At 44.3% G+C, this 27088-nt stretch overlaps 1 protein-coding gene across 2 annotated transcripts; it reads right to left on the bottom strand.

Annotated features, from left to right (window-relative positions):
• Window positions 1-297: 297 nt before the first annotated feature.
• Window positions 298-26027, bottom strand: LOC141100968 (galectin-9-like). 2 transcript variants are annotated; one of them, XM_073589734.1, is made up of 10 exons: window positions 25872-26027; window positions 15262-15350; window positions 14083-14284; window positions 13859-13978; window positions 12995-13033; window positions 7044-7082; window positions 6617-6658; window positions 4234-4325; window positions 1267-1432; window positions 298-804 (listed from the first exon to the last, which is right to left on the bottom strand). In XM_073589734.1, the coding sequence occupies exons 1-10, from the start codon at window positions 25899-25901 to the stop codon at window positions 658-660; spliced, it is 966 nt and encodes a 321-aa protein (XP_073445835.1). In that variant the 5' UTR covers window positions 25902-26027; the 3' UTR covers window positions 298-657. The 2 variants fall into 2 exon arrangements, with proteins under 2 accessions (XP_073445835.1, XP_073445836.1); XM_073589735.1 differs by lacking the exon at window positions 7044-7082.
• Between the last annotated feature and the right edge of the window lie 1061 nt (window positions 26028-27088).

The following is a 27088-nucleotide window of genomic DNA, read 5'->3' as shown; positions in this document are numbered from 1 at the left end:
TGCACTTTATGTACATGCTCAGTAGTAACCAGTGCTATGGGGTCAGAGGTGAAATGAATCTGTGCTGCACTTTATGTACATGCTCAGTAGTGACCAGTGCTGTGGAATCAGAGGTAAGATGATTCTGTGCTGCACTTTATGTACTGTACATGCTCAGTAGTGACCAATGCTGTGGGGTCGGAGTCAGGGAAATTGACGAGTCGGAGGTTTGGCTTACCGATTCCACAGCACTGGCTACAACAGTCTTTCGTAGTTTCCAAGAAACTATTTTCAGAAAAAAGCTCAGCACAATTGAAATTAGTTATTTTTAATTTAATTCAACTGTTAGGTTCAAGACATATTTTTTTTTATTATGCATGTATTCCTTCATATAAAAGCATTATATACTATACATATTATGGCATAATTATCAAGCTAGGCATCTCAAGACTTGCACCACATTTCTTATGTAACATATTTTAAACACTTTCTGCATCTTGTCTGACAAAGGAACGCAACTGTGCTGAAAAGTGACATGGTCTAACGTGTGACAGTATAAAAATTGATAAATATGTCCCAATGTTTTTCTTTGTTACTCAAAACATGGCAAGTATATAAATGTAAGAAAGTGAGAAACTGGGAAATCAGTAACTGCAGTGGGCACAATGGTGAACGAATCTAAACCTGAACATGCTGTAGTACAACATCGCCATCAACTTCCAGGGAGTTAATTTGTTGGAGATTTGGCACACGATGATTGAAGTTGCACACATGATTCCCATTCACGTTCACTCTAAAATTATGGTGTTCACAAATTATTTCAATCTGTAAAAGAAAAAAAAAAAAAAAAAAAAAAAAAAAAAAAAAAAAATGGACACTTTAAAATTTGAAAATGATTTAATTGACGTATTTGGAGGGCCTAAAAAAAAAAAAAAAAAAAAAAAAAAAAAAAAAAAAAAAAATAATGCCATATCCTAAATCAGACAAGTCAGGAGTGGCGACGGCTCCTCTTAAGCTATATTAACATCAGGAAAAACGATTATACCAAGACAAAATATCTAATTGATCTTCACTATAAGAGGATTTTCTCTTAGGCTATGATCATCTCTCGTTTTTTCATGTCAGAGGGATGTGTCAAGAGTAATCCACAAAGTACATCAATCTATAGGCTCCCATGCATGTTCTTTTCATAAATGTATATCCATGTTAAAGCAGCCATCTAGTTTAATAAAATGAGAATCATGTAATAACACTTCTGCACATTTATCCATCTCTGCCTCCACTTACCACAAAGCTCTGCCCGGGTGCAAAACACAATCCTCCGCAATGCAAATCCCGTTCTTCTTTTCCCCAACAGTTATTCAGCCTACTGTTTCTGACTATAGTGTTTTCATTAAATCTTGGATTAAAATGAAAGGCAATTCCTCCACAAAAAGTCAGGTCGATATGAAATCTGTTGATTAGAAAATTATTTGAATACAATGATTCCACACATACTTTGTATACAAGCTCTTTTAGAAGGGAGATGTATAATAGCCATATTCTTAAATGCGAAATTTCTGGATATAGAAGATACAGTATATATGAATCATTGGATACACAGATCTATAAATATATATCGATTTCATTGATGTTTCGTGATTTCACAGATTTCTCTTTTACTATAGAAGAGCACGCTATAGAAGATGCCACCATCACTCCCGTGCCCTTGGTAAACATGCATCTTTCGAATATCACAATGATCCAAAAACACATCTGTTGCATTTCTGAGAGTGATTCACTGTCCAAGTATGTCTCCTGATCTGAACCCAATGGAAAAGCCTATGGGGGAACGCTGAAGAGACAAGTTGAACATCACTTTTCATCCAGCATCCAGGCTCCAAAAAGAGATCCGTCTTGAACAATAGAAAAAGATTGATGTTGCAATGTGTCACCAACTTGTTCATTCCATGTCTAGAACACTTGGTGCTATCCTTAAAAATCATGAAGGTTTTACAAAATATTACATGTAGTTTTTGGTTTGTGGTGTATTCATTTCTGCATCAAATAATATAAGTACAACTGAAGTTTTTGTAATGAAAAGTTATATTAATTTTATTTTCATGTTATTTGTTAAAAAAAAAAAAAAGTTCTGCAGAACTCAGTCTTGAAACTGTCCTGGTGTTCAGAGAGATCTTGATTAAAATCTTACTCATTTGTGCTGAGCACTGCATATGTATGTGTATTATATGCATGTTCCCTCAAGAAGCAGTTGCAAAAAAAAGTTAAAGAGCCAAATAAGGCTGGTTTCACATTAGCGCTTTTTAAGCGCACGCACGGCCAGGGGTAGCTCCGCCCCCGAGCTGGCTCTCTGCCCGGCGTGCCCGCCCCTTGCTTGTAGCGCCGCCTCCTAGCACACAGCGGCCCCTGCGATCGGCGCACCCTATCTTTAGCATAGGGTGCGCAGATCGTGCGCTAGTTGCGCTTTGACCGGCGCTGCGCACTTTTGACGGTGCGCCGTGCGCGCCAAAATCAAACTTTCCGGATTTTGGCGCGCACGGCGCACCGTCAAAAGTGCGCAGCGCAGGTCAAAGCGCAACTAGCGCACGGCCTGCGCATCCTATGCTAAAGATAGGGTGCGCCGATCGCAGGGGCCGCTGTGCGCTAGGAGGCGGCGCTACAAGCAAGGGGCGGGCACGCCGGACAGAGAGCCGGCTCGGGGGCGGAGCTACCCCCGGCCGTGCGTGCGCTTAAAAAGCGCTAATGTGAAACCAGCCTAACAATACTTGCTCTCTATTGATGGGCTAACTCGTGAGAGGAATGTCAGCTGATGTGGAAAGGTGCAAGCAGAGCTAATTGGCGACAAGTTAATGAGCTGGCCCATTGATGATCTTCACTAGGAAGACCAAGGGAATAACAATTTCAGTCACAGATGCTTTGACAGCAAACAGGCCCTTGCAGGAAGGGGACCATTCGATGCCAGCCCCTATTTTAGTTACCTGTGCATCAAAAAACGCAGATTCAGCTGAAATGTATTGCAGTGCAGAGACCAGCCAACATCGACATGCCTACCATGGTGGAGTGCATGGCAGTGACAGCATGCGGCACCCGTGACAGGTAAGCCGATATCAGCTGCCTGCCTCAGCGCAGGCTGTGGAAGAGGATACTGTGCATCGTGGGACTGGAGGAAGGTAAAAAAGGATTTTTTTTTTTTTTAATTGATGTTGGAAAATGAGCAGGAAAACAGCGGACATTATACCAGCAAGGTGACATTATTACAGGATTAGGCACAAGATGGCAGACATCAGTACATGGGGAGCAAACATATATGTCGTTATAGGATCTAGAACCCTACAAGAGCCCATACATCTGAACAACATGCAGGTAGGCACCCAGGTCCAAATTTTGCACCAGGGCCCATCGGACTGTAGTTTTGCCACTGAGGAAGACATAAAAAGATTAACAGCGAACAGGGAGGAAAAAAGTGGTAATCCCATTTCGGTTATTTCAGCCAATAAACTTGCAGACTTAAAAATAAACTGAACTCTTAAGCCCCCATTACACACTGCGATATCGCTGTAAAGTCACCGATTTTGTGACGTTGCAGCGATATTGCTAGCGATATTGCTGCATGTGATACTTACCTCCGATCGGCTCCCCCGCTGCTGGTCGCGCGAGAAGCTCCTAGACCATTTCTTGTCGGCCACTTCCTGCTGTGACGACGAGCGACGCGGGCAGGAGGACGTCAGTATCGCCTCGTCTGACAGGTAAGTAGCGACCCCCGTCCCCAGTGATGTCGCTGGTGAGATCTGTCTGTGTGGCAGCTCACTAGCGACCACCTAGCGATGCACCAGCGATCCTGACTGCGTCATGTCGCTGGTTGGGATCGCTGGTGAGTCGCTAGGTGTAACGGTACCCTTAGTCACCCTCCCTGGGACCAGCTATTCCACTCCACAACTGATCTAGTCTTTGTAGATCGGCTGCAGCCAGTCAAGAAGGGCAAGAGCTCCATTTGTGGACAATATTAGAAACTGGACAACCCCTTAAGATAATTCTGAGGTAGATAAGGAGATGGCACAAGAACAAAGATCCAAACTGACTAGAGTGTTACCACACAGGATGCCCATGTGATGCCGCTAAAGAGTAACAGATTAAACAGTGAAGTTACAATAATACCAACAATTTAGCAATGGAAAAACAATTTTATTACAACACCGACGTCTGGGATGGCAATGCTGTAAAACACCTTGGTGCTGAATAGTAGGATGTAAATACCTTTGTGGGTGGTGTGCAGCAACAGCTCCTCTGATGACAATCACCTTGCAAGGAAACAGGCCTCCATGGATGTTAGTTTGGAATGGGATTGCCTGTATGAACAGAAAAGAAAGCAATGCTAAGCTTGGTACGTCCTCCAATGCCCTATTACTGTATTATGTCACCCATTTATTGAAACAAAAATACATACTGCATTAACTGTGTGGATCATTAAAGGGGTATTCCCATCTGCAATAAAAAAAGAAGCCAGCGCTGCTTGTGGTTAGAACGCATAACATGAGGTGCATATGCACATATTAACATCTAGCTGTATTCAAAATGAGACATTTGGCAGAATATTGATCAATAAATTGAGCCACCCCGCCGCGCCAAGGCAATCTCATGTGAGGGGGGGGGGCCTACTCTACATTTTTATTATTCACTGTGCCATTACGGCCTCCTAAATATTTTTTATTGCATATTGGTTTGTGGTTGACCACCACTGTTGCAGTGCGCGCTGGGTTATGTTCGCCATTTTTGCTGTGTTCATTGTGATGGATCTAGGCTGCTGTGCACACACACAGTAGCCCCGCCCTTCCCCAGGCTTTATTTAATTTGTGCACCTGTGTCTGAGCCTGCATCGCCCTTCATCTGTGTTTGCTGGTCAGGCAACGTGTGGAGGTCAAACCTGAGATGTCTATGTTCACACCTGGTTGGCCTTTATCTGCACTTGCTTCATCTGGCTGCACGGGAGTGATGCAGATACGCTTCAGGTACGGATTGCATTTGATATGGTCTTGCTTTTAAAATATTTAGGAGGCCGTAATGGCACAGTGAATAATAAAAATGTAGAGTAGGACCCCCCACATGAGATTGCCTTTCGCGCGGCGGGGTGGCTCAATTTATTGATCAATATCTTGCCAAATGTCTCATTTTGAATACAGTTAGATGCTAATATGTGCATATGCACCTCATGTTATGCGTTTTAACCACAAGCAGCGCTGGCTTTTTTTTTTTATGGTATTCCCATCTCCAAGATCTTGTCCTATTATGTAGTAATAATAAATATTAGCAAATACCTCCAATTAGAAATTTAGTATAGTGCTTCTGTTTAGCTATGTCGCTTACCCCATGTGCAAGGCATTGCAGTAGATCAAGTATCCGTGGTTACAACAATTCATATAGTGACAGTGGTTTGTGGCAGCAATCATGGATATCTAAGCTACTGCAATGGCCTGTACTTGTGGTAAGTGGCACTGCTAATTAGAAGAACTATGCAACATTTGTAATTGGAGGTGGCGGCTGCTGCTACTACTACCGATAGGAGTGTTCTTTTCACTTTTTTCCCCCACATTCCAAGTATGATATTACTGTATTGTTCCTCACTGATGCAGCAGTTTAAGAGCTTGTGTACGGCAAAATGACTTATTTTAAGCAGAATCTGTTAGTAAATTCATGCTGCCAGAACCACTGGCAGCATAAGTCTGTCAGGAACACAGCACTGCACTTGCTCACTGAGCCAGTGCACGTGTCCCGAGTACAAAAACAGTGCTCAATGATACCTGTGGAGCGGGCAGCAGCGGTGACGATGCATGCTCCAGGACCGGAAGCACATGAATGCTGGGGGCGTGGCCTAAGCTCCACAGAGCTAGGAGCTGCAGGGAACTCCTAGAAAGGTAACTACAGGACGATGTTACCAAGGGGCATAGACAGACAGAAACCAGATCGAGCTGGGTCAAAGCACGAGATAGCAGGACAGTACCAAAGGGTTAGACAAAGCGAATAGTCAGAACGTAGCAATAGATCAGAAAACCAGAACGGGCAATGGACGGTACAATAGGGACAAACTGCAACGGAGTAACAATAGCCAAGCCTGGAGGTCAGAACCAGAAAAGACAATAGTACCAAAATGAGAGATAGAGTACAGAGTGAGGGAACAGGCCGGGTCATACATGGGAATCAAACAAGCAATGCAGAATACACGCACACCGGGGGGGGGGGGTAAGTCAGACACACAGCCAGAATAACAGTATAGCTGACAGAGAATGCTAGTCTGGAGTGAGTATAATTACCCCTCCCAGATCCAAAGAGAGGCCAGCAAAAGTTAAACCTGTGAGAACAGGACATTAACCATGTCCTAACCATGACAAAATCAGAGCCTGGATGGGAGATTACTGCCAGGTAGATTTTATTCTGAAACGCTGCAGCATGAGAAGTCGGAATGGGACTTAAGGCCAGAGATCTGACTAGTCCCTAGCAGGATTCTCCCCTCCGTGCTCCAGCTGACTGACCACTCTCTCCATGTACAGAATTTTTATTTCATGTTAAATACAAATGTCTATAAAACTGGGCAGGCCCACTATACTCGCAGCTATGAATATACAGCTCTACTTTGCTTACTTACATAATGTGGTGGTGGACACACGCCAGGATTACAGGGAGGTGGCTGTAAAAGAAACACGATTGTAAAATCTAGGAAATAAAAAAACGGACAAAAGGAAAAAAAAAAAAACAACACACATCTGTTTTTTTCCCCCCTGAGAAATATACTGGTCATTATTTTAACTACACTAAAAAAATAAATAAAAAAATAATTAAAGACGTATCTAATATTGAAAGTGGCATAAACTCTGTTAATAATTGCATCTCCTTGATTTCCAAAAAAAAAAAAACAACATATGGAATAATATACATCCCTTACTATATTCAATAAATAAAAGAAAAAAAAAACAAAAAAAAAAAAAAAAACACACACACACTGCAGAAAAGGCAGGCATTGGTTTTTTTTTAATTAACTGAAAAACAATAAGAGTCCTCAGCTCATGGCTTACATTACATCCAGCACCAGGTAGCTGTGGAGGATACGCAGGCTGAAAGCAGAGAAAAGTAAGTATATTGGCTTGCATTATTATTAGGCTGTGTTCACAATTTTTCTGTATTAGTTTTTTCCTGCAGCCAAAACTTGTTCTTAGTAGTAAAAATGAATGCTTTGCGGCATTTTTTTTTTTTTGCAGTTATTTTTTGGTGTAGATTTCATGTGTCACTTGTCTACATTACGTTTAATAAAAAGTTACCGTATTTTGTGGATTATAAGACATTTAAAAAAAAAAAAAAAAAAAAAATAGTGCAGAAAATTGAGGCGAGTCTTCTAATCCGAATATAGCTCACCAGTGGGGTGTTTGTGGGGGGTGCGATGCCACGGCGGGCCCCGGGCTTTAAATAAAATGTTGGTACACAGTCCCCACAGATGGGGACTTCAGGAAAACTGCTGCCGGATGCGGCGTATGCGCAGATGGAGATCTCGTCTTCCAAGATCTCGATCTGCGCAAGCGACTCCTCCTTCCTGAAGTCCACTGCAGTGAAAGTGGGATGTGCGGATACTCGGCCGACATACTGTGAAATCCCGAGGCACTCCGCAGCCTTTCACCGCCATACACACCCTCCTCGGGGCAACCCGGGGCCTGCAGCAGCGACGCTGCCTCCTGTGACCCTGCTCCACTGCAGCCAACCTTCCCCACTCCTATAAGCTACTGTAAAATTGGACTACAAGATGCACCATCGTTTTATTAAAAGTTTTCCTCCCAAAAATTTGGGGTGCGTCTCATAGTCCGCAAAATACGGTATTTTTTATACACCAAAAATGCTGCACAAGTGTTTTTTTTTTTTTTCACTTTCTCATTGACATCAGAAAACTCAGATTTCTCAAATTCAGTCAGGAAAAGACAGAAGAATATGCATGAGACTTTTTAATCTCTTAGCTTTTGCTGGTACTGTAGAAGGCAGCTAGAAATTTGCATAAAAAATAATAATAATAATAATCTTTATTTTTATATAGCGCTAACATATTCCGCAGCGCTTTACAGTTTGCACATAACACATTATCATCACTGTCCCCGATGGGGCTCACAATCTAAATTCCCTATTAGTATGTCTTTAGAATGTGGGAGGAAACCGGAGTACCCGGAGGAAACCCACGCAAACACGGGGAGAACATACAAACTCCTTGCAGATGTTGTCCTTGGTTTTAGTGAACACAGCCTTACAGTTCGTTTTTGCAAATAAGATAACGCTTTTTAGTATTCATAAGCAGGGATTTAAGACTACACAAAATATTCCCATTTTTCTCAGCATTCTAGAATAAAGACACCTATAATTGATGGTCTAGGTTTTTTGTAATGCTAGGCTTGTCCATGTACCATTCGGGATACATTATATGCTATAATTTAGTAGAAAATGAAATACTATTTTTTCATTGTCCATCAATGACCTTAAAGAAGGCAATATCTTCATAGTGTTAGGCTGGTTTCACATTTGCGTTTAGCGCAGCGCATTGTGTGCGTCCATGCGCACCTATGTTTAACATGGAGGGAGCATGGTCTAGCGTTTGTATGCGTTTTCGTGCACATGTGTTTTTTGCAGTGTGCGCCCAAGCCCGCCCGATGCAACCTGTTGCATAGTTTGATTAAAAAAAAAAACAAACGCATGCGCACTCTAGCGCATGGAATGCGCAAAAATAACACATTACAGTCTATGGGAACGCATGTCCATGCGCACGCCTGCGTTTAAAAATCGCATGTGTTTTAAGAGTTAACATGGCTATAAACTGGTTAAAACGCATGCGCCTAAAAAGCGCAAAATGCATGATGCGTTTTTTGCATGCGCTTCTATTGCGCACGAAGCGCAGCGCTAAAGAACGCAAGTGTGAAAGTAGCCTTCGTGTTATGGGCATAGATATGTGGGGGAATAGTACAATATGTTTATATAGGTTTTTTTTTTTTTTTTTAACAGCTTTGATTGCAATAAACTTGCACACATATATATGTAAGCCAGTATATTGTGCTTCTGCTTGGTAACATATGCCAGCACCAGTAGAGGGCATACCATTAGTGAGCCCACTGGCTTGTGCAATAGGCACAACTCTGGGGCCCCTTTGTCACCTTGTGAAAATATTAGGGGGTGCAAGGTAATACTCATTTGTAGTGTGCCACAATAAAGTTTAAATCCCAAGGGTGTAGCTGTGTATTCTACCAGTATTCCTGCTAGGGATTGCACAGATTTAGGATTAGATGATCACATCTGGTATTAACAGTACATTATAGAGTAACTTTTTTTTTTCAATAATTTTGTCCAGCCTGGAAAGATATGAATCTTTGTAAATTCACTAGAATAGGATATTTATCATCATTCCTGTAAAAGAAACAAAAAAATAAATTTCTGTAGTCTGCTTACCTGCCTTCAGATGCTTTAATGGCATAACATTCTCATTTGGAGTACTGTTGGCAGTGAAAGGGTCAGCATTGGCACTCTTTTCGGAGTATTCTGCTTAGAACAGTCTCCTGCAACTTGCTTGACAGACCCTCACTGCCCCGATTATAGTGCATTGGATATACTTTCAGAAACCACCTGTTCTCACCATGTCCTCTCCCCCTCCAATAGCGATATTGCACATTCAGAATGCCAATACAAGTCTTCCATTACAGTATACAGGTGTCAGTGAGAGTTTATTGACTGACACATATTTTGGGCATTATTTATCTTACTGGAGTATAAGGGTCCCGTTACATTTAGCAATGCACCAGCGATCCCGACAACGATACGAACTGGTCAGGATCGCTGGTGCATCGCTAAATGGTCGCTAGTGAGCTGCCACACAGGCAGACCTCACAGCGATGCAGTAGCGATAAGCGATCCATCGGCAGTCGTTCTTACCTGTCACACCGCAGCGATGACTACTTCCGCCTGCGTCCATGCGTCACTAGTCGGGGCCAGCGGGATGCCAACGAGGAGAAAATGGCCCAGGACGTTCGAGCACGATCACCGATATCCAGCGGGGGAGCCGGTCGCAGGTGTCACATGTAGTGAGATCAATAGCGATATCACTGCTGCGTCACAATATCGGTGACGATTTAGCGATATCTCTAGCGATCTCGCTATGTGAGAAGGGGGCTTAAGAGTTCACTACACTGGGGATATGCCTGCTGCAAGAGACTGTTGTGATGGGTAGAACACTCCGAGGAGGTGACAAGTGCTGAACCTTTCACTGCCAGCATCAGTACTCCAAATAAGTATGTTCTGTTACCAATGCAGCTAAAAGGTAAGTAATACACTGGGGAAAAACAAGGTTTGGAAGCCAATTAAATACCATATTTTTTGGACTATAAGACGCACCGAACCATAAGACACACCCCAATTTTCAGAAGGAAAATAGGGAAAAAAAATAATGTGTCAAATGGGGGTCCGTCTAAGGCCGGGGTCACACTAACCAACGCAAAATACGGTCAGTATTTTACATGCGTAATACGGATGACAGACCCCTAAACAGTGCTCCGTATGTCATCCGTAATCAAGGTGTGGTCGCGTATTTTGCGCATGTCAGCATCCGTATGGCGAGATTTTCTGGCAGGCTTGCAAAATGGGCATATAATGGAGCCCTATGACAGTTTTAATAAAGAAATGAAAGAATAGATATATACACATATATGTGTGTATATATCTATTCTTTCATTTCTTTATTAAAACTGTCAGTGTGATTTTACTGTATCGCGCACAGAATTGCCGGCTTTGCTAAAAGAAACCTGGTGCATATTTCTCGCAAGGCCGGGGTCACACTGGCGAGGAATACGGCCAAGTGAGAGGCGCTAAAAGCACGCATTAGACACGGACCAATGATTCTCTATGGGGTCCCTCGCACCAGCCGTATTTCTCATCCGTATTCTACAGTCCGTGCCAATCGCAGCATGCTGCGATTGTCAGCGTACTACGGCCAATGCAAGTCTATGGGTGCGCAAAAAATACGGATTAAATACGGACCAGATGTGTGACTTGCGAGAAATACGCACCAGGTGTCTTTTAGCAAAGCCGGCAATTCAGTGCGCGATACAGTAAAATCACACTGACAGTTTTAATAAAGAAATGAAAGAATAGAGATAGAGAATATATATATTCATTCAATCTCTATTCTTTCATTTCTTTATTAAAACTGTCAGTGTGATTTTACTGTATCGCGCACTGAATTGCCGGCTTTGCTAAAAGACACCTGGTGCGTATTTCTCGCAAGTCACACATCTGGTCCGTATTTAATCCGTATTTTTTGCGCACCCATAGACTTGCATTGGCCGTAGTACGCTGACAATCGCAGCATGCTGCGATTGGCACGGACTGTAGAATACGGATGAGAAATATACGGCTGGTGCGAGGGACCCCATAGAGAATCATTGGTCCGTGTCTAATGCGTGCTTTTAGCGCCTCTCACTCGGCCGTATTCCTCGCCAGTGTGACCCCGGCCTTGCGAGAAATATGCACCAGGTTTCTTTTAGCAAAGCCGGCAATTCTGTGCGCGATACAGTAAAATCACACTGACAGTTTTAATAAAGAAATGAAAGAATAGATATAGACACATAGAATATATATATTCTTTCATTTCTTTATTAAAACTGTCATAGGGCTCCATTATACGTCCATTTTGCAAGCCTGCCAGAAAATCTCGCCATACGGATTACATACGGATGCTGACATGCGCAAAATACGCGACCACACCTTGATTACGGATGACATACGGAGCACTGTTTAGGGGTCTGTCATCCGTATTACGCATGTAAAATACTGACCATATTTTGCGTCGGTTAGTGTGACCCCGGCCTTACAGTCCGAATTCAGCTTACCTGGGAAGGGATCCGGCACAGGTGGAGGAGTAGTCACAGGGGTCATTCAGTGGTCCAGGCTCGTGCGGTGGTGGCTCTGTGCTGGGGCAGGTTGGTTGTGCTGGGGCAGCTGCGAGATCTCGGGACGAGATCTGAACCCGCACGAGCCGTCCCCGGACCGGCGTCCATGTTCCCGGCGGCCACCGCAACATGGCTGCGGCCAGCAAGGGATGTGCGGGGGCCTCCGGGCTGCGAGGAAATGCCGGCGGAGCCACCGCACCGCAGAGCCCCGCCCGCTGCCACCACCGCACCGCAGAGCCCCGGAGGTTGGTATATTGCGACCATAAGACGCACCCCCCCCCCCACACACACACACTTTTGGGGGGAAAAAGTGCGTCTTATGGTCGGAAAAATACGGTGCTTTTCTTATATCAGGAATGAAGACAAATCACATAATAAGTGTTTAGTAAATAAATAGTAGACATGAAATAACTTTGTAATATTTTAATCATGGAAATCGGCCTCTCCTCCTAGATTGATCTTTCACACTCAAATCATGGGGGGAAAAAAAAAAAATCTTTACTCAATGAAAACCGTTAAAATGACTGTTCCTCTTTAAGTTGTTTTAACTGCCTTATTTTTCTGACCAATTATGTTGGGTTGTGGGAAGGGCCAATTACAAGTAAAGAGATTTGGAATAACATGCAAGCCTGGATTGTTTCTGTACAAGTCATTAGGTTCATGCAGCTCCTGCTCTGGTTCTATAATGCAACACGTTGGGATTTATGTGTCAGCAGCCAATCTCTGCATTCAGTGATCAGCAATGAACAAAAAACAAAAGAATCACAGATTTATTATTATAGCGCCATTTATTCCGTGGCGCTTTACATGTGAGGAGGGGTATACATAATACATACAAGTACAGTAATCTTAAACAATACAAGTCACGACTGGCACAGGATGAGAGAGGACCCTGCCCACGATTATAGCAATTCCAGACAATCCAGAACTCTTGCACTAAACCTGGACATGTTGGATGATTCCACAGAACTCTGCATTTGGCACAAGTCCCATTGGCGGAACTTATAGTACAATACTTAATCTCTATTGCCAATAACCACTTTGTTAATGGGGATACTTACATTTTGACCACCTGGACATGGTTGTTGGGGAATTCCACACTACAAAAGGAACATATAATGTACAAGGATTCTTTCATGAATAATATAAGTATGCCATCTATAGGGACATTACAAGCAATTGTGGAAGAATTTTGTCAAACAATATACTGTAATGTGTTTAGGGTTTTTAATAAAAAACAAACAATTAAAAAAATATATTCTATGCAACTCAAAATTGCTAATGTTTGGGGGGGAAAAAAAAAAAAAAAAAGGCTGAACTGCAGCAAAAAGAGCATACGGTATCTTCTATCAGCAGAGGTAACAGGAGCATAAACAGAATGAGTCTAATGGAAAGATTTGAACACCTTCTGCATTTTAAACCCGCTCCTGACTTAATTTATTTTTTTGTGGGACTGCTGGAAATAGCTGAACTCTGTATTCGACTTTCTTCATATAATAGAGACCCTTTTTTGGGGATTGCTGGGGTTCCCAATAGTCAGACCCTGATTGGTATGAGATGACTTAAAATGCTAATACCCCATTAACATACAATTCTAATGAGAAATAATGAAATATAAGTTATATTAATTAAGAGTGCCTGTGCCACAATCACAAATTATCGCACCATTCTGACCCCACCAATCACAAGACTTGAGAATCCAGAGTCTCCCATTTGATCGGAGCAGAGCTTCATGTGCACTGACACGCCATCAAAAGTCTATAGGACTAATTGAGATAAGTGCTGCGCCAGGGGATGTGAATAATATACAATGGAATGCTCAGGGTCCCCATTCTCATGATCACTGCTGGTCCCAATGGTGGGAGACCAGCAATAAGCAACTTATCCTGCAAGTTGTGATACCATGGTAGTAAAGTGTCACATACCCCTTGTGGTTGTATCTCAACACTTGTTAGACACAGAGTGCCCCCTATAGTCAAATGATTCACCCTGTGCAAAGGAATTCGGTGACAATACTCCAAAAAGTGATGTCTGTTCACAGAAACCTGAAACACAGAAACATTTTATAGCACAGAGAAAGCTGGAGAAACTCAATATGATCCTTAAGTCATTTCCTGCCTGTCTCAAACATCGCTTTAAGCAGACATACTTTGTAGACACAGCTTGTAACAAGGATTCGTATTTCAAATGGTTGACACAGATAAAATGGCAACTGGCTCTTAACTTCTTCCGTCTCCCAATTTTTATGCTGCATCGTGTTGCAAACAACAGTCTTATGATCAAAACGTGGATTGAAATGGAAGGCAATATCATCATTGTCACCATGACCACACTTAAAGTTCACGGCAAACCTAAAGGAGAAATAAAGTGAATGTGTTAAATGCATTTTTTGTTAACAGGGTATCCAATGCATGATGGCTGCTCAACAGGTCGCCAGAACACTTGGTAGACGGGGGGGGTGAACCTTTTTTCCTGTCAAGGGCCATTTTGAAATTTCTACCATCATTCAGGGCCCACACAAAATTGTCAACTTGAAAATTACCCTACTAAATAATTCATTCACCCCTAATGTGATGCTGTATCAGCTTTGATTTTAGGCGATATTGAGCGCGCTGCTTTTCATAACTGCTTTTCTAGGTTTGCGTCGGTCTGGAGAAAAGACAACTCTTTGAGATGCTGAAACTGCTGCATGCACAGCCATCACTGGGGAGGGCTGCGAGGCACAGGCCATCACCGGTGAGGGCAGGGCTGCTCTCTTCATCTGTGGGACACAAGTGCATAGCATACTAATGACACACACAAAGTACGTCCTCACGTTGGCCAGGATGTAATCCTTCAATGCATGTGCACGCCGTGTTCAGTAATGAATGCTGCGTGGGGGTATAAAGTGCCGGCAAAAAGCGGCTGCCAGCCCAAGCAGTGCAATCCCTGAGAATCTGCCCCGGGGGCCACAGAAAAGGTCCAACTCTGTTAGACATACAAGGGTTTTTCCACTTCTGCACTTAGGAGTGGATCATAAACAGAAAAGACCATGACAAGATTTGCACCTTTTTGGTGTATTCATGGTGGGTTTGCCTTCTATATACTTTTGATGCTAAAAAATGATAATGTTGTTTATTCCTAGCCCATTCTTGCATCATATTTATTCGTAAGAACAAGCAGCCACTTTTCCCTGTGACAGCTGAAGCCTGAATATTCATATACACTGCGGGCTGGCAAAACCAAGGTATCGGGATGTGAAGATAGCCGCACAAGTGACTTTATTTCATCATTGAAGCACTGCTAGAGGTGTCTGTTGTGAATGCAATATACTAAAACTGCTACAAACCTGTCAGCTGAAGGAGGGATAGAGCCATTGACAATAACCACGGTGCCTTCCTTGATGCCACTGTGAAAATGTGTGGTAAAAGGAACAGGCTGGAAAGAAAAGATCACAATTATGAAACACATCCAAGTACTCTTATCTAGTAAGCCACAAAGAGCAAGGTCTAGTATAATATAAATATTAGAATACATACAAAATCACCACTGAACACGAATTTATTGTGCACAATAAATAGTTCTTATACAGGACCATAATGTCACAGAAAGTTGCATAAACAGGATTCACAGCGTAGTGAACCATCAAAATTTCCCCTCCGTTGGTCCCATCCTGAACTTTACTGGAGCCCAATACCTGATTGTCATTAGAGTAAAAAAATCTTACAACTGCAGTGCCTGCCACTTAGCCAACTCACTCTCCCCATTGCCACCTCATACTCCATGTACTATAGTGCACCCACATCCTCCCACTACTTTGTGCTCCATATACAGTGCCCCAATGTAAGGAGGTGGCGAGGAACCTCACGTGCCTCCTCACTGGACGCTGTTCGCACGATTACATGCGGCATCTCAGTGTTAATGTAATGTGCAGTTCCCTAATGTTATTGTCATGTACTGTAATGTGGTGCATTTGTTATGTATTGTGCTTAAGCTTAGGACATAGTAAAGGACCATAGGGGTTAGAGTAGAGAGGGGCATCATAGAATAGGTAAGGAACATGCAGCACAGGGGTTAAGCAGCTGGGAGGAGCCACAGAGCAGGGCAAAGACAAAGGGATGTAGGAGAAGGAAGCCCGGGCACCCTTGCCCAGGGTTGGGCGTGAGAGAAGTAGTGGAACAGACAGTTGCATTCAGTGGGGATAAAGCTGCTACGGCAGGAAGGGGCCCCAGGCTGGAGAATTATGCAGTCGGGCACCAGCTCAACAGGATCATCCTTAGGATGGATCTGGGGTCCAAGATCGTGGCGGGAACAGCTGAGACTGTGTTCCCATCACCTTTCCCCAATTGGAACCGGATGATGGGCTGACAGGGAGCTGATGGCGTGGAAGGCACAGACTGTCCAAAGAGGATTCCCAGATGGTAGGTAAAAGGAAGACACGGACAGAACAGAGTTTGACTAGGGATACGGCAGCGAATGCCGGATGGAAAAGGAGAGGGCGTACAGAAGGAACGGAGTCTGCCCGGAAGGCAGGCAAAGTGCAGAATACGTGGCTCTGTGTGAATTGTGCTGCCCGTGTGATGAATAAGCTGCTGTCTTGTAAAGTTAAGCTGTTGGAAAAAGACCTAGTCTCTGAAGTGATTTGTGGAGCTCATGGATGCGGAGCCGACACAACAGCATCTGAGGGGAATCTGACAGACCTGTAAGTGTGCTGTGGCACATGCAGCAGAAAGGACATTGTTGTTTTTTTTTTTTGTTTTTTTTTATCTGTGGGTCGCCAGGGTGTGGGAAAAGTACAGCCCATTGCCACGACTACCACCCTGGCTGCCTTACACCAACTTCAATATCCTACAAGCCTACCACTCCTCCCTAAACTTCCCATTGTTTCTACTACTTGGTTCTGCCTCATGTAATATACGGTGGGTACAGAAAGTATTCAGACCCCTTTTAGAATTTGTCACTGTTTCATTGCAGCCTTTTGGTAAATTCAAAAAGGTCAGAGACAGAATTGTGGCAAGGCACAGATCTGGCCAAGGTTACAAGAGAATACTTTCTGTACCCACTGTATGTAATGTGCCCCAAGTTTACCCACTGTTGGTTGCGTCAGAGTATACAGCATCACATACCCCTCACTGCTGCCTCAAATACATCAGAATCACATACCCAGACTGCGATCTGTCTTCCTGTGCTGGATACCAAATATTGTTGGCTAATCATAGCACTCCGTGTACCCCTGGAAGTGGAAATAGGTTGCAAAAAATAAATAAATACACAACCCTCCCCAAGACCTGTCACCATCTGATATAGGTCCACATGTCAGACAGTGTTGTATTATGGGAACAATGGAGTCTCCCACATGTAGTATTCCGTATAATGATTGGGAAAACCCCAATATACTTGGGTGTAGTGTACAATTGGGACCAAGAGTTTTGAGACTGACACATTTGAGACTGACACATTAAGGGCTGTGTGCCCACGTTGTGTTTTTGTAAGAGTTTCCGCAGCGTTTGTGCCGGCTCAGACGCTGCAGAAATGCTTACAAGATGCTTCTAATTCATTTGCATGCGTTTTTGGCTTTTTGTGCCAATGCATGCGTTTTTAACCGCTCAGGAATCGCTTAGTGGCTAAAAACGCAGCATGCTCATTTTCTGCATAGCTGAGCGTTTTTAGCCATCCCCAATGTTCCCAGAAAACGCGTGTCAAAAAACGCGTCAAACGCGCAAGAATCGCGCGGAAAAAAAAGACGCGTTTTCTGGGAAGGGGATCCTTTTCCTGAGTGTTTAAAAACGCTAGCATGGGCACATAGCCTTAGGTTGCTACAAAGTTTCCTGCTTCAGTGTTTTTAGATCATTTAGTCAGATGTCCGCTTCTGAGCCAAATCCTGACTGATGACAACCCATTAATGTCTAATCAGTGCTGGAAGTTTATAACCACTTCTGTTTTTGTTGGTCACCCAGCTTTTTGAGGATTGGCCACAGGTTCTCAATGGGATTGGCATATGGAGAGTTTCCCAGCCACGGACCCAACATGTCAATGGTTTGTTTACCGAGCCACTTACTTATCATTTTGCTTTGTGACAGTGATCCATCATCATGATGATTAGAAAAAGCGTTGTTAAATTTTATACACTTTATTATATTATTTGTGCCATTTGTTTTTTTTTTTAAACTCAAAAGGTTCCAGAGATAAGGGCCGTTTCATTTAGTACTGCTTTTTATGGTCTTTACAATGGGGCGGTGCGCACAAAGTAATAATGCAGCTAAAGGCACACACCCAGGAAATTCTGTGATCAAGGTCCCCTTGAAAAGACCATAAAAATAGCAATAAATAAAAAGGCACCTATCTTTGGAACCGTACAGTAGATTTTAAAAAATAAAAATGCATAGTTGGGAGCAGCGGAAATAAAACAAAAAGTGTCCACTAACTTGGTGACTGGTCCTCTTTTCAAACTATAATGGTGGGTTCTCAGCAGCGATGCCAATCTGCTTTCACAGAAGTGATCACAACATAGAATGTTCTTTATCTGACTACAGCAATCTCCGGTTTAGTAACATAACTGACTTACTTGTAAGGGTGAGTGCACACGCTGCGGATTCACCTGCGGGTTTTTTCCCGCGGAAACGCAGGTAAAGTGACCTGCGGTTTTGCCCTGCGGTTTCACACCTCTACTATGTTAAAGGTGCGAAACCGCAGCAGAATCCGCAGAAACAATTGACATGCTGCAGAAAAAAACCTGCAGCTTTTCCGCAGGTAAAAAACCGCAGCGTGAGCACTGCGGTTTTGAAAACCCATAGGCTAACATGGTAAAGTACCATGTCTGCGGAACTGCTGCAGTTCTGCAGGGCCAAAACCGCAGCGTGTGCACATACCCTTAATGTTCTACTGAGATCAGGAGACAAATGAAGGTAAACTTATCAATATTTAACATTTTGGCATGTGCTTTGACCACGGGTGTTGATGTATCACCAATTGTCGCTTTAGACTTTCAAGAAAAAGCTGAACAAACATTTTGCACAATTAGCAAAAATGCTTATAGGAAGTTTGTAAGAACTGCAAAACTATTTTACCAAATATCAAGTATGTGTTTCACTGAATACTTTCAGACTGAAACAGATACTGAAGATACCAAAAATATACCGTACCCCTGCACTGTCAGAACAATGCATGTACGTGGCTAATAGAGCCCTGCAGGCAGAGCCAGCGTTAGGAGCAGGCAGACCAGGCAGCCGCTAGAGGGCCCCGCTCCTCCAGGGGCCCCAGCCAGTGGTGTGCTGTCACAGCTGCTATAGGGCCACTGAGTAAGAGGGGCCCGCTCCCCCACCCCACATTCAACTTATCGGCATTATACAGTTTCAGATGACACTTCCTCTCCCATCATTCCCCCTCTGCTTCTGACTCAGTGTGTCGGCAGCGGAGTAGAGATGCTCTTCAGAGGCCTCAAGCCAGAGCAGCAGGGGGAACTAGGAGGAGAGGTAAGAGGGGTGTGTGTCTGCATTATACTGCGTGTGTGTTTGTGGAGATGCTGAATTATACGGTGTGTGGTGGGGGCTGCATTATATTCTGAGAGGACCTGCATTATACTGTATTGAGGACTATCTGTACCAGTCATTCTTCCTTAGCCGGAGTAAGTTTATGTGCACATGGACCCGTTCAGTGAGCGATGCTGGTTGGATGTTGCGTACTTGTGCAGCGTCCAGATGTTACTGTATATGCCCACTATGGATGCACAGATGCCCGCAGCTCACCCACGGAGACAACATGCAGCACGTCTATTTATCTTGCGGAGGCGCAAGTCTCCGCAACATAAATGTCATCCATACAATATACTGGAAGCGTTGAATCCGCATGGTTCAATGAACACATGAGGAATCACCTGTGTTCAATAGCTGGAAGTGCTTTGGACGCAGAGGACATGTGCTGCGGCCAAAGAGCTGCCAATTACTGAACGTATGCACACACCCTAATGAGACCGGGAAACAAGTGTTGAACGACTTCAATATTGTCGATAGTGTTTGTTTAGCGGCCTGAACTTAGCACTTGTAAATACAACAGAAATGTTTCTGTGTGATGGTGCAATATGTAAGCATTTGGGATCCCACTTTAAACTTTTGTACAAGGCCCCACTTTGTCTAAAACCGGCCCTGCCTGCAGGACATTATACTGACCCTCCATCCTGGCACTGAAACATGCCTACTGTATATATTTGTTTTGTATAGTCACCCTACCTGGGACCCTCTGTTTAACTCCTTTTGCCTCCGCCACTAAACCTGGCTTTCGGACCTCCTGCATCCAAGATGGCAAGTGTGCAGGTATAGGGATAAGGGGAAATTCTAAAAACACACCTCCACATTACAGAAGAGGTATTGAAGGCATGACTGATACTTATTACTGAGTTCCCCATGCCAATGAAGCAGCCATCTGATGCAGAGGAGCCAGCATACCGGTCTCAACAAAAAGAGACAGCAGGAGGCAAATGGAGTGTACCAGGTAACATGACTAGACTTTTCAAACATATAGTGATTTTTCAGAGCCAGAAAGGAGGATCGCTTTAAGGCCGGGGTCACTCTTGTGAGTGCAATGCGAGAAACTCATGCGAGTCTCTCGCCTCAATACCCGGCACTCGAAAATATATGCAGCCGCACACTCCGGTCCCGAGTGTGCGGCTGCATGTATTTCCGAGTGCGCGGCTGCATGTATTTACGAGTGCCGGTATTGATGCGAGAGACTCACATGAGTTTCTCGCATTGCACTCACAAGTGTGACCCCAGCTTAAGGCAGAATTCACACAGTGGATGTGCTTTACTTAAAGCATCAGTACCCCTGAGCTGCTGCGGTTTTTGAACTCCTCGATGTAGAATCAACTGTTCACCCGCAAAAGTCGCATGGCCGATCATGAGGCTTGTATAGTTTTGCAGGCGAAGCAAAACAGCTATGTATCTACAGAATCAAGAGATTCTTAAAGGAGTTAAAATGCTTGTTATTATAAATATTCTTTTTTACCCATAAAAGAATAAGGGAATATCTAAGAAAGTAGGGATGGGCAAATCCAAATGGTAAAGTTCGTGGTCCATGGCACGGTGTGGGCATTTCCGGCTCCATCACAACCATGCCAAGTTTTGACATGGCTGATTGGCCAGCATAATATGTTAAAAACAAAACCCCACACACGACATTGGGACTCCTCTATTTTTGATAACAAGGGCAGGTAAAACTGACAGCTGCGGACTGCCAGAGAGCTGTCCGGTTTATCTTGACTGATTATCAAAAACATAAGGGCCACCAGGCGGTTTTTCATTTATCTAAATAATTGGGGGGGGAAGGCATGTGGTGCCATTTTAGATAACAAGCCAAGGTAAAGCAGACAGCTGTGGGCTGGTATTCTCAGGCTGAGAAGGTCCATGGATATCTGGCCCTCAGCAGCCTAAAGATAGAAGCCTGTAGCTGCTCCAATTCTGGTGCTTAGCCTGGCTCTTCCCGTTTGCCCTTGTGCTTTGGCAAGCAGGGTAATATTTTGTGATTGATGTCAGCTGTGTAATGGGGAGGCATCTAAAAGACAATTTGCGAGCAGTGACATCAGTCAGGTTACCGCAGTTCATCGGCTATGTGAACTGTGATAAGCTTACTGACATCAGCGCTCTTCACAGCAGCTGGAGTCACACGATACGGTCATTGTGTTCCAGCTGCTGTGCTGAGCAGTCACATTACTGATGTCACCACTCAGCACTGCAACTGGATGTAGCAGGTTTGGGATCGTTGTGGGACAGATTTACGGAGGACCCCTTTGGACCTTTATTTTATTTTTTTTTAAAGGTAATAAATGGGTAAAAGAGGGTCGGGAACTGTTTTGTACAATTTAAGGACGTGAGTGCGCATTACTTTTGGCTACGTGGTTAGTAATGGGGGTGTTTTGTAGATGCCTCTTATTAATAACTTTGGGGTTTGAGGTTAGGGAACATTACACAGCTGACATCAACCCCAGAACCATTACCCCCCCTTGCCAACACACCACGGGGAAGTGGGAAGAGCCGAGGCTATGTGCCAGAATTGGCACATCTAATGGATGTGCCATTTCTGGGGTGGATGAGGACTGGTGTTCCTAGTCTGTGAGAGGGCCAATATCCATGGCCCCTTCCTAGCCCATTAATATCAGCATGCAGCTGTTAGCCTTTGATGGTTATTAAAAATCAGGGGGACCCCACATCATTTTTTGGGGGGAATCCGCCCTTTGTAACTCCCTTCACGACCTATGCCATCAATACGTCATAAGTGGCCACCCGCTGTTTGATGGAGACTCTGGAGGTGCTGAACCTCAATTTTTTCAGGCACATGACAGCTAATCTGATCAGCTATCATGTGCCCCTAACAGATGCGGGTGGAGTCACAATCCCCCCGCTGCTGTTAACATTAAGTGACGCTGTCAATCTCTGACAGAGGCAATTAAAAGGATCACGCCAGAAGATCGTCATTAGCGCCACTCATCGATGCCCCGTCACATGATCATGGCACACCAATGGGTTGACATGACAACCTGGGGTCTGCAGAAGAGTCCAGTGGTTGTCACTGCTGACCTGTCATGAGCGCCGCCCCGTGGCCGGCATTCACAGTAGATGAGCATTTCTGCTACCAATTGCCCTGCTATGTGTAGCACAAGCAATCAGAAAAATCGCAGCTTCAAGTCTCCTGCGGAGACTATTGAAGCAGGTAAAATTTGTAAAAAGGTTTTAAAAATATATTATATATATATACATATACACACACACAAAGTTAAAATCATCCCATTTTGCCCCACTCACAATAAAGAAAAAAAAAAAAAAATATATACATTTGGTAGTGAGACGTTCAGAGACACTCCATATAAATTAATCTGATAGGTAAATGGCGCAAGGAGAAAGTCAAAATGCCAGAATTAAGTTTCTTTGGTCATCACATCAGATCTACCCCAAAATGGTATCAATAAAAACATCAGTTGGGCACGCAAAAAAAAAAAAAAAAAAGCCCTCACCCAGACCACGAAAAATGGAGATGCTGCGAGTCTTCGAGGATTTTTTTTTTTTATTTTGGATTTTTTGTTTATAACACACAAAATAGAACTCCTACATGTTTGGACTCTGCGAACAATAATAACCTGGAGAATCATAATGGCAGTTCAGTTTTAGCATTTAGTGAACATGGTTAAAAAAAAAATAAATAACTGTGGAATTGCACTCTTTTTGCAATTTCACTGCACGTGGAATTCCCCCCCACCCAGTTTTCTAGTACACCAAATAGTAAAACCAATGGGGTCATTCAAAAGTACAACTTGTCCCGCAAAAAAGCAAGCCCTCACATGGCCATATTGACAGAAAAATAAAAAAGTTAAGGCTCTGGGAGCAAAAAAACGAAAACGGAAAATCCCAAGGTCGTAAAGTAACCCCTTCACGACCTTGGAATTTTCAGTTTTTTTAAGTAAAGGCTACGCAGACAGCTGTAAGCTGATATTAATAGCCTGGGCAGTTCTATATTTATTGTTCCCTTCCCAGAATGATAACACCAGCCCACAGCTGTCTGCTTTCCCTCAGCTGGGTACTAAAGATAAAAAAGGGACACCACGCCATTTTTTCTCATTTATTTATTAGCTAAATACAGGTACAGTATATTACACATGCACTACACTCATTGTATATCTAACTGACATATTTCATACTCTGCAGAAGCTCCGACTGGTGAATACTCTCATCAGCATTGCCTGCACTTGCTGCTATTATTGAGACCAGGAGCACGATGATGAGTGTAGTAATCATCAGCCGACACCTGAATGGTGGTAACCTTTTCATGTGGAAAAAAAAAAAAAATGCTACTAACCTGCAGATATACAGTTGATCTGAAGATAAATAATGTTCTGAAGCTGCATCTCCACGACAGAAAGCCCAATGCTGTCAGGAGGAATAGGACTACTTTCCCACAATGAGCTTTTGGTGTGGTTTTTTTTTTTTTTTGATATTGCAGAATTTCTGCACGTTTTTTTGTCATGCTGTAAATAAAGCTGCTTTGCTTTGTTGCCTTGACAAAACTTTAATGATATCCTTTAGGTGCAGATTACATGCTTTTTTACTGCAAAGATTCACTAAAAACTGCATGTGCATTTTTACCTGCACAATTTCTGCACTTAAGTCCAAGGGGAAATTTTGTACAGGAAACTCTGCATACCCGCAAGAGAAACTGACATGCTGCAGATTTGAAAAACGCATCGCAGGTTAGCTTACACAGCGTATACAAGAAGCACAGTGGGCAGGAGATTTCTATAAATCCCATCCACTTTGCTGTAACTGGAAGATGCTGCGTGTTTAACACAGCAAAAAGACGCAGCGATAAAAAACGCACCAAAACCTCATCAAGTTTATTTCCTCCTGATAGCTGGGCTTCCAGTGCAGCAGCTGCACATCTTCAGAACGCCATTAACCTGCAGACTAATAGCAGGTTTTTGTTTTTTTCTTCCCACACAGATTCCCTTTAAAGACCGGGATCACACACAGCGAGATACGGCCGAGTCTCGCAGGTTAACCAAGCTCTGGCACTCCGGAGCACATTGCCGGTGCCAGAGCTTGGTTTTAACCTGCGAGACACGGCCGTATCTCGCTGTGTGTGATCCCGGCCGTATCTCGCTGTGTGTGATCCCGGCCAAATAACTAAAATCGCTCCGCTTGGCCTACATTGACTATGCTCATAAATACAGGTACTGACACTGTGCAGCCATACGGCACCTTACATCCAGCACATGCTTTCAATGATACACACAATCCTTGCCCCATTGTGAACAGAAATTAATATTTCTGGGATGGATCTAAACAGTATGGCCGGGATCACACATGCGAGGAAGACGGCTGAGTCTCGCATGTTAGGAGCGGAGGCTCCATGTATTGCTATGTGGCCGCACGCTCCGATCCTAGTGCCGGGTATTAACATGCGAGACTCAGGCCAGGATCACTCATGCGAGGAATATGGCTATGTCTGACCTTCCACTGTACACCACTGACAGAACTGACTGTAGTCGCTCATTGACTCCGTGCAGCACTCGTTTGTTACAGAACGCCTCTGTAGGGTAGAGCAGTCTGCTTTTCTCTTCTATACAGCCAAAATAATAGTTTACACCATGCAAACCCTACTGCCCAAGGCAGAGCGGTACCCTTTGGTCTCTGCTGATTAGGAACTAATGATGAGCGAGTTTACTCGTTGCTCGGGTTTTCCTGAGCATGCTCCGGTGTCCTATGAGTATCTGGATGTGCTCAGAGATATAGTTTCTGTCGTCGCAGCTGCATGATTTGCAGCTACTTGACAGCCTGAATATGTGGGGGTTACCTTTTTGTTAGGGAATTCCCACATGTATTCAGGCTGTGTAGCAGCCGCAAATCATACAGCTGCTGCAACAGAAACTAAATCTCCGAGCGCATCCAAATACTCAGAGACCACCAGAGCATGTGCAGAAATCTCAAGAAACGAGTATACTCGCTCATCACTAGTAGGAACCCATGTCATATGGTGAACCACCATAGTGACCCCTGAGGACGCTGGCAAGCAGCCAAACATGGACGGGGCTCTGAACTAAGGTGTTAAACACTGAGCAGACGAGCCTATAGAGGTGATGGGTACGGCAGACCCCAGACAGTATACAGGACCACTACACTGGAGTATAGTATATAGTCTATATCCCTGACATTGTCACAGGACACTGCCCTAGTAGGTAGAAATCCTATGAGCCTTCCTGCTGGTGAGGTCAGAGCCCGAGCCAGACCCACTGACGTGAGGTGAGAGGGAAAGTACATGAAAACGTCCTGTCAGCTGGAACAGTCCCAACATCACGTGACCTGAACTAGCCCCAGAGTGTGTGTGCGCGCGCTCCCTCCACCATCACTGCTGTATTCTAGAGGGAGCGCACACTACTGAGGGACACGACTGCGCACTGCTGCTCCCGCCAGCACTCACCGGGTTGTAGAAGGGGCCGTAGTACGACATGGTGCCTCTTACAGCGGATGGCTATCTGACGAGTGGCTGAGAATGAGAAGCTGCGAGCTGGGTTTGAGGAGAACGCTACTTATTAGCGGTCTGCAGCGGGATGCCGCCCACACCTCCGCCTAGTGGGCAGAGCAGGAAGTCGTTTAGTACGAGAACGGTGAGCCCTCACTTGTCACTCAGACCCGAGTACCGGGCGTCAGGCAGGGAGCGGATACTCCGGCCACACTCACTTAAAAAGTTGAATCTTTATTAAGAAATCTTCATTAAAAATCCAAAAGCAGGACCCAGGTTAAAAAATGCCTGTGTGTACCATGGTTATTTAACCTGTGTCCTGCTTTTGGATTTTTAATGAACATTTCTTAATAAAGATTCAACTTTTTGAGTAAGAAGATGTGCTGGAATATTTGGATTTTTTGTATTCATGTCAGCTTGTGACATTTCCGAGCACCTTCAATAAAGAACTGCCTCCAATTTGGCACACAAAGGTGAGCTGAATATCTTTGTTTCCGCTCACACTCACGTGTACGGCTCACGCTTCACCTTTGGCTGATTTGTAGTTGATGTGGAGATTGCAGGTACGCAGGATGCAGTGACGAGTCGCGAGACAATTTGGTGCTTTCTATAATAACGTTTATAAGACTAGAGGGAACTTTCCTCAGTCACGGCCTGATCACAAAAAGGGGTAACACAGGTTGCCCTCGCAGGGGCGCTATACAAGCAAACACAAATGGGTAGAACACGACTACTTCCAGCAATAGCCGGTCACTATAGGGCCGCGGTATGGCCGACTACGGGTCCTTAATTATATAGTCAACTTAGCCGTCCAGACTTCCCTCACCGTTCTGGATGGTGGTCTTTCGGCATAGTAGTTGCTGGGCCCAGTTGCTGAGGCGTTGACGAAGTCTTCGCGCGCCCCGGCGCGCTGATGACACTGGAGCCCCACAGGCCCCGGCGGAGTCCTTGGACAGATGGGCCGCAGCCCCCGGACTGGGGCAAGCGGCAGCAATGTGTGGTGGCGAATGACAGGCCACCTGCAGAGCAAACGGCTGCGACGGGGAGTCCGCGGTCAGCAGAGGCCTGGCCCCTGCTGCGGACTGGAGCGGGACAGTGGTGGCCGCCGACGGCACTGTACTTGCCGTGGCCACTGGTGAGAGCAGGGCGGCTGCAGGTGGCAGGGAGCAGGCCGC

This window comes from Dendrobates tinctorius, unplaced genomic scaffold, assembly GCF_039654945.1.
Source record: "Dendrobates tinctorius isolate UK_male_01 unplaced genomic scaffold, ASM3965494v1 ptg000112l, whole genome shotgun sequence".
NCBI classification, from domain to species: Eukaryota; Metazoa; Chordata; class Amphibia; order Anura; family Dendrobatidae; genus Dendrobates; species Dendrobates tinctorius.
Note: the sequence above shows the minus strand (reverse complement) of the source record. Positions and strands in the feature narration are given on the sequence as shown.

Coding starts and splice junctions, on each gene's coding strand:
- LOC141100968 (XM_073589734.1), bottom strand. CDS start 25,901: ATGTCGTACTACGGCCCCTTCTACAACCCG. Junction 13,979..14,082: donor TTACAAGCTGTGTCTACAAA/GTATGTCTGCTT, acceptor TCTGTGTTTCAG/GTTTCTGTGAACAGACATCA. Junction 1,433..4,233: donor GCTGCACACCACCCACAAAG/GTATTTACATCC, acceptor TCTAATCAACAG/ATTTCATATCGACCTGACTT.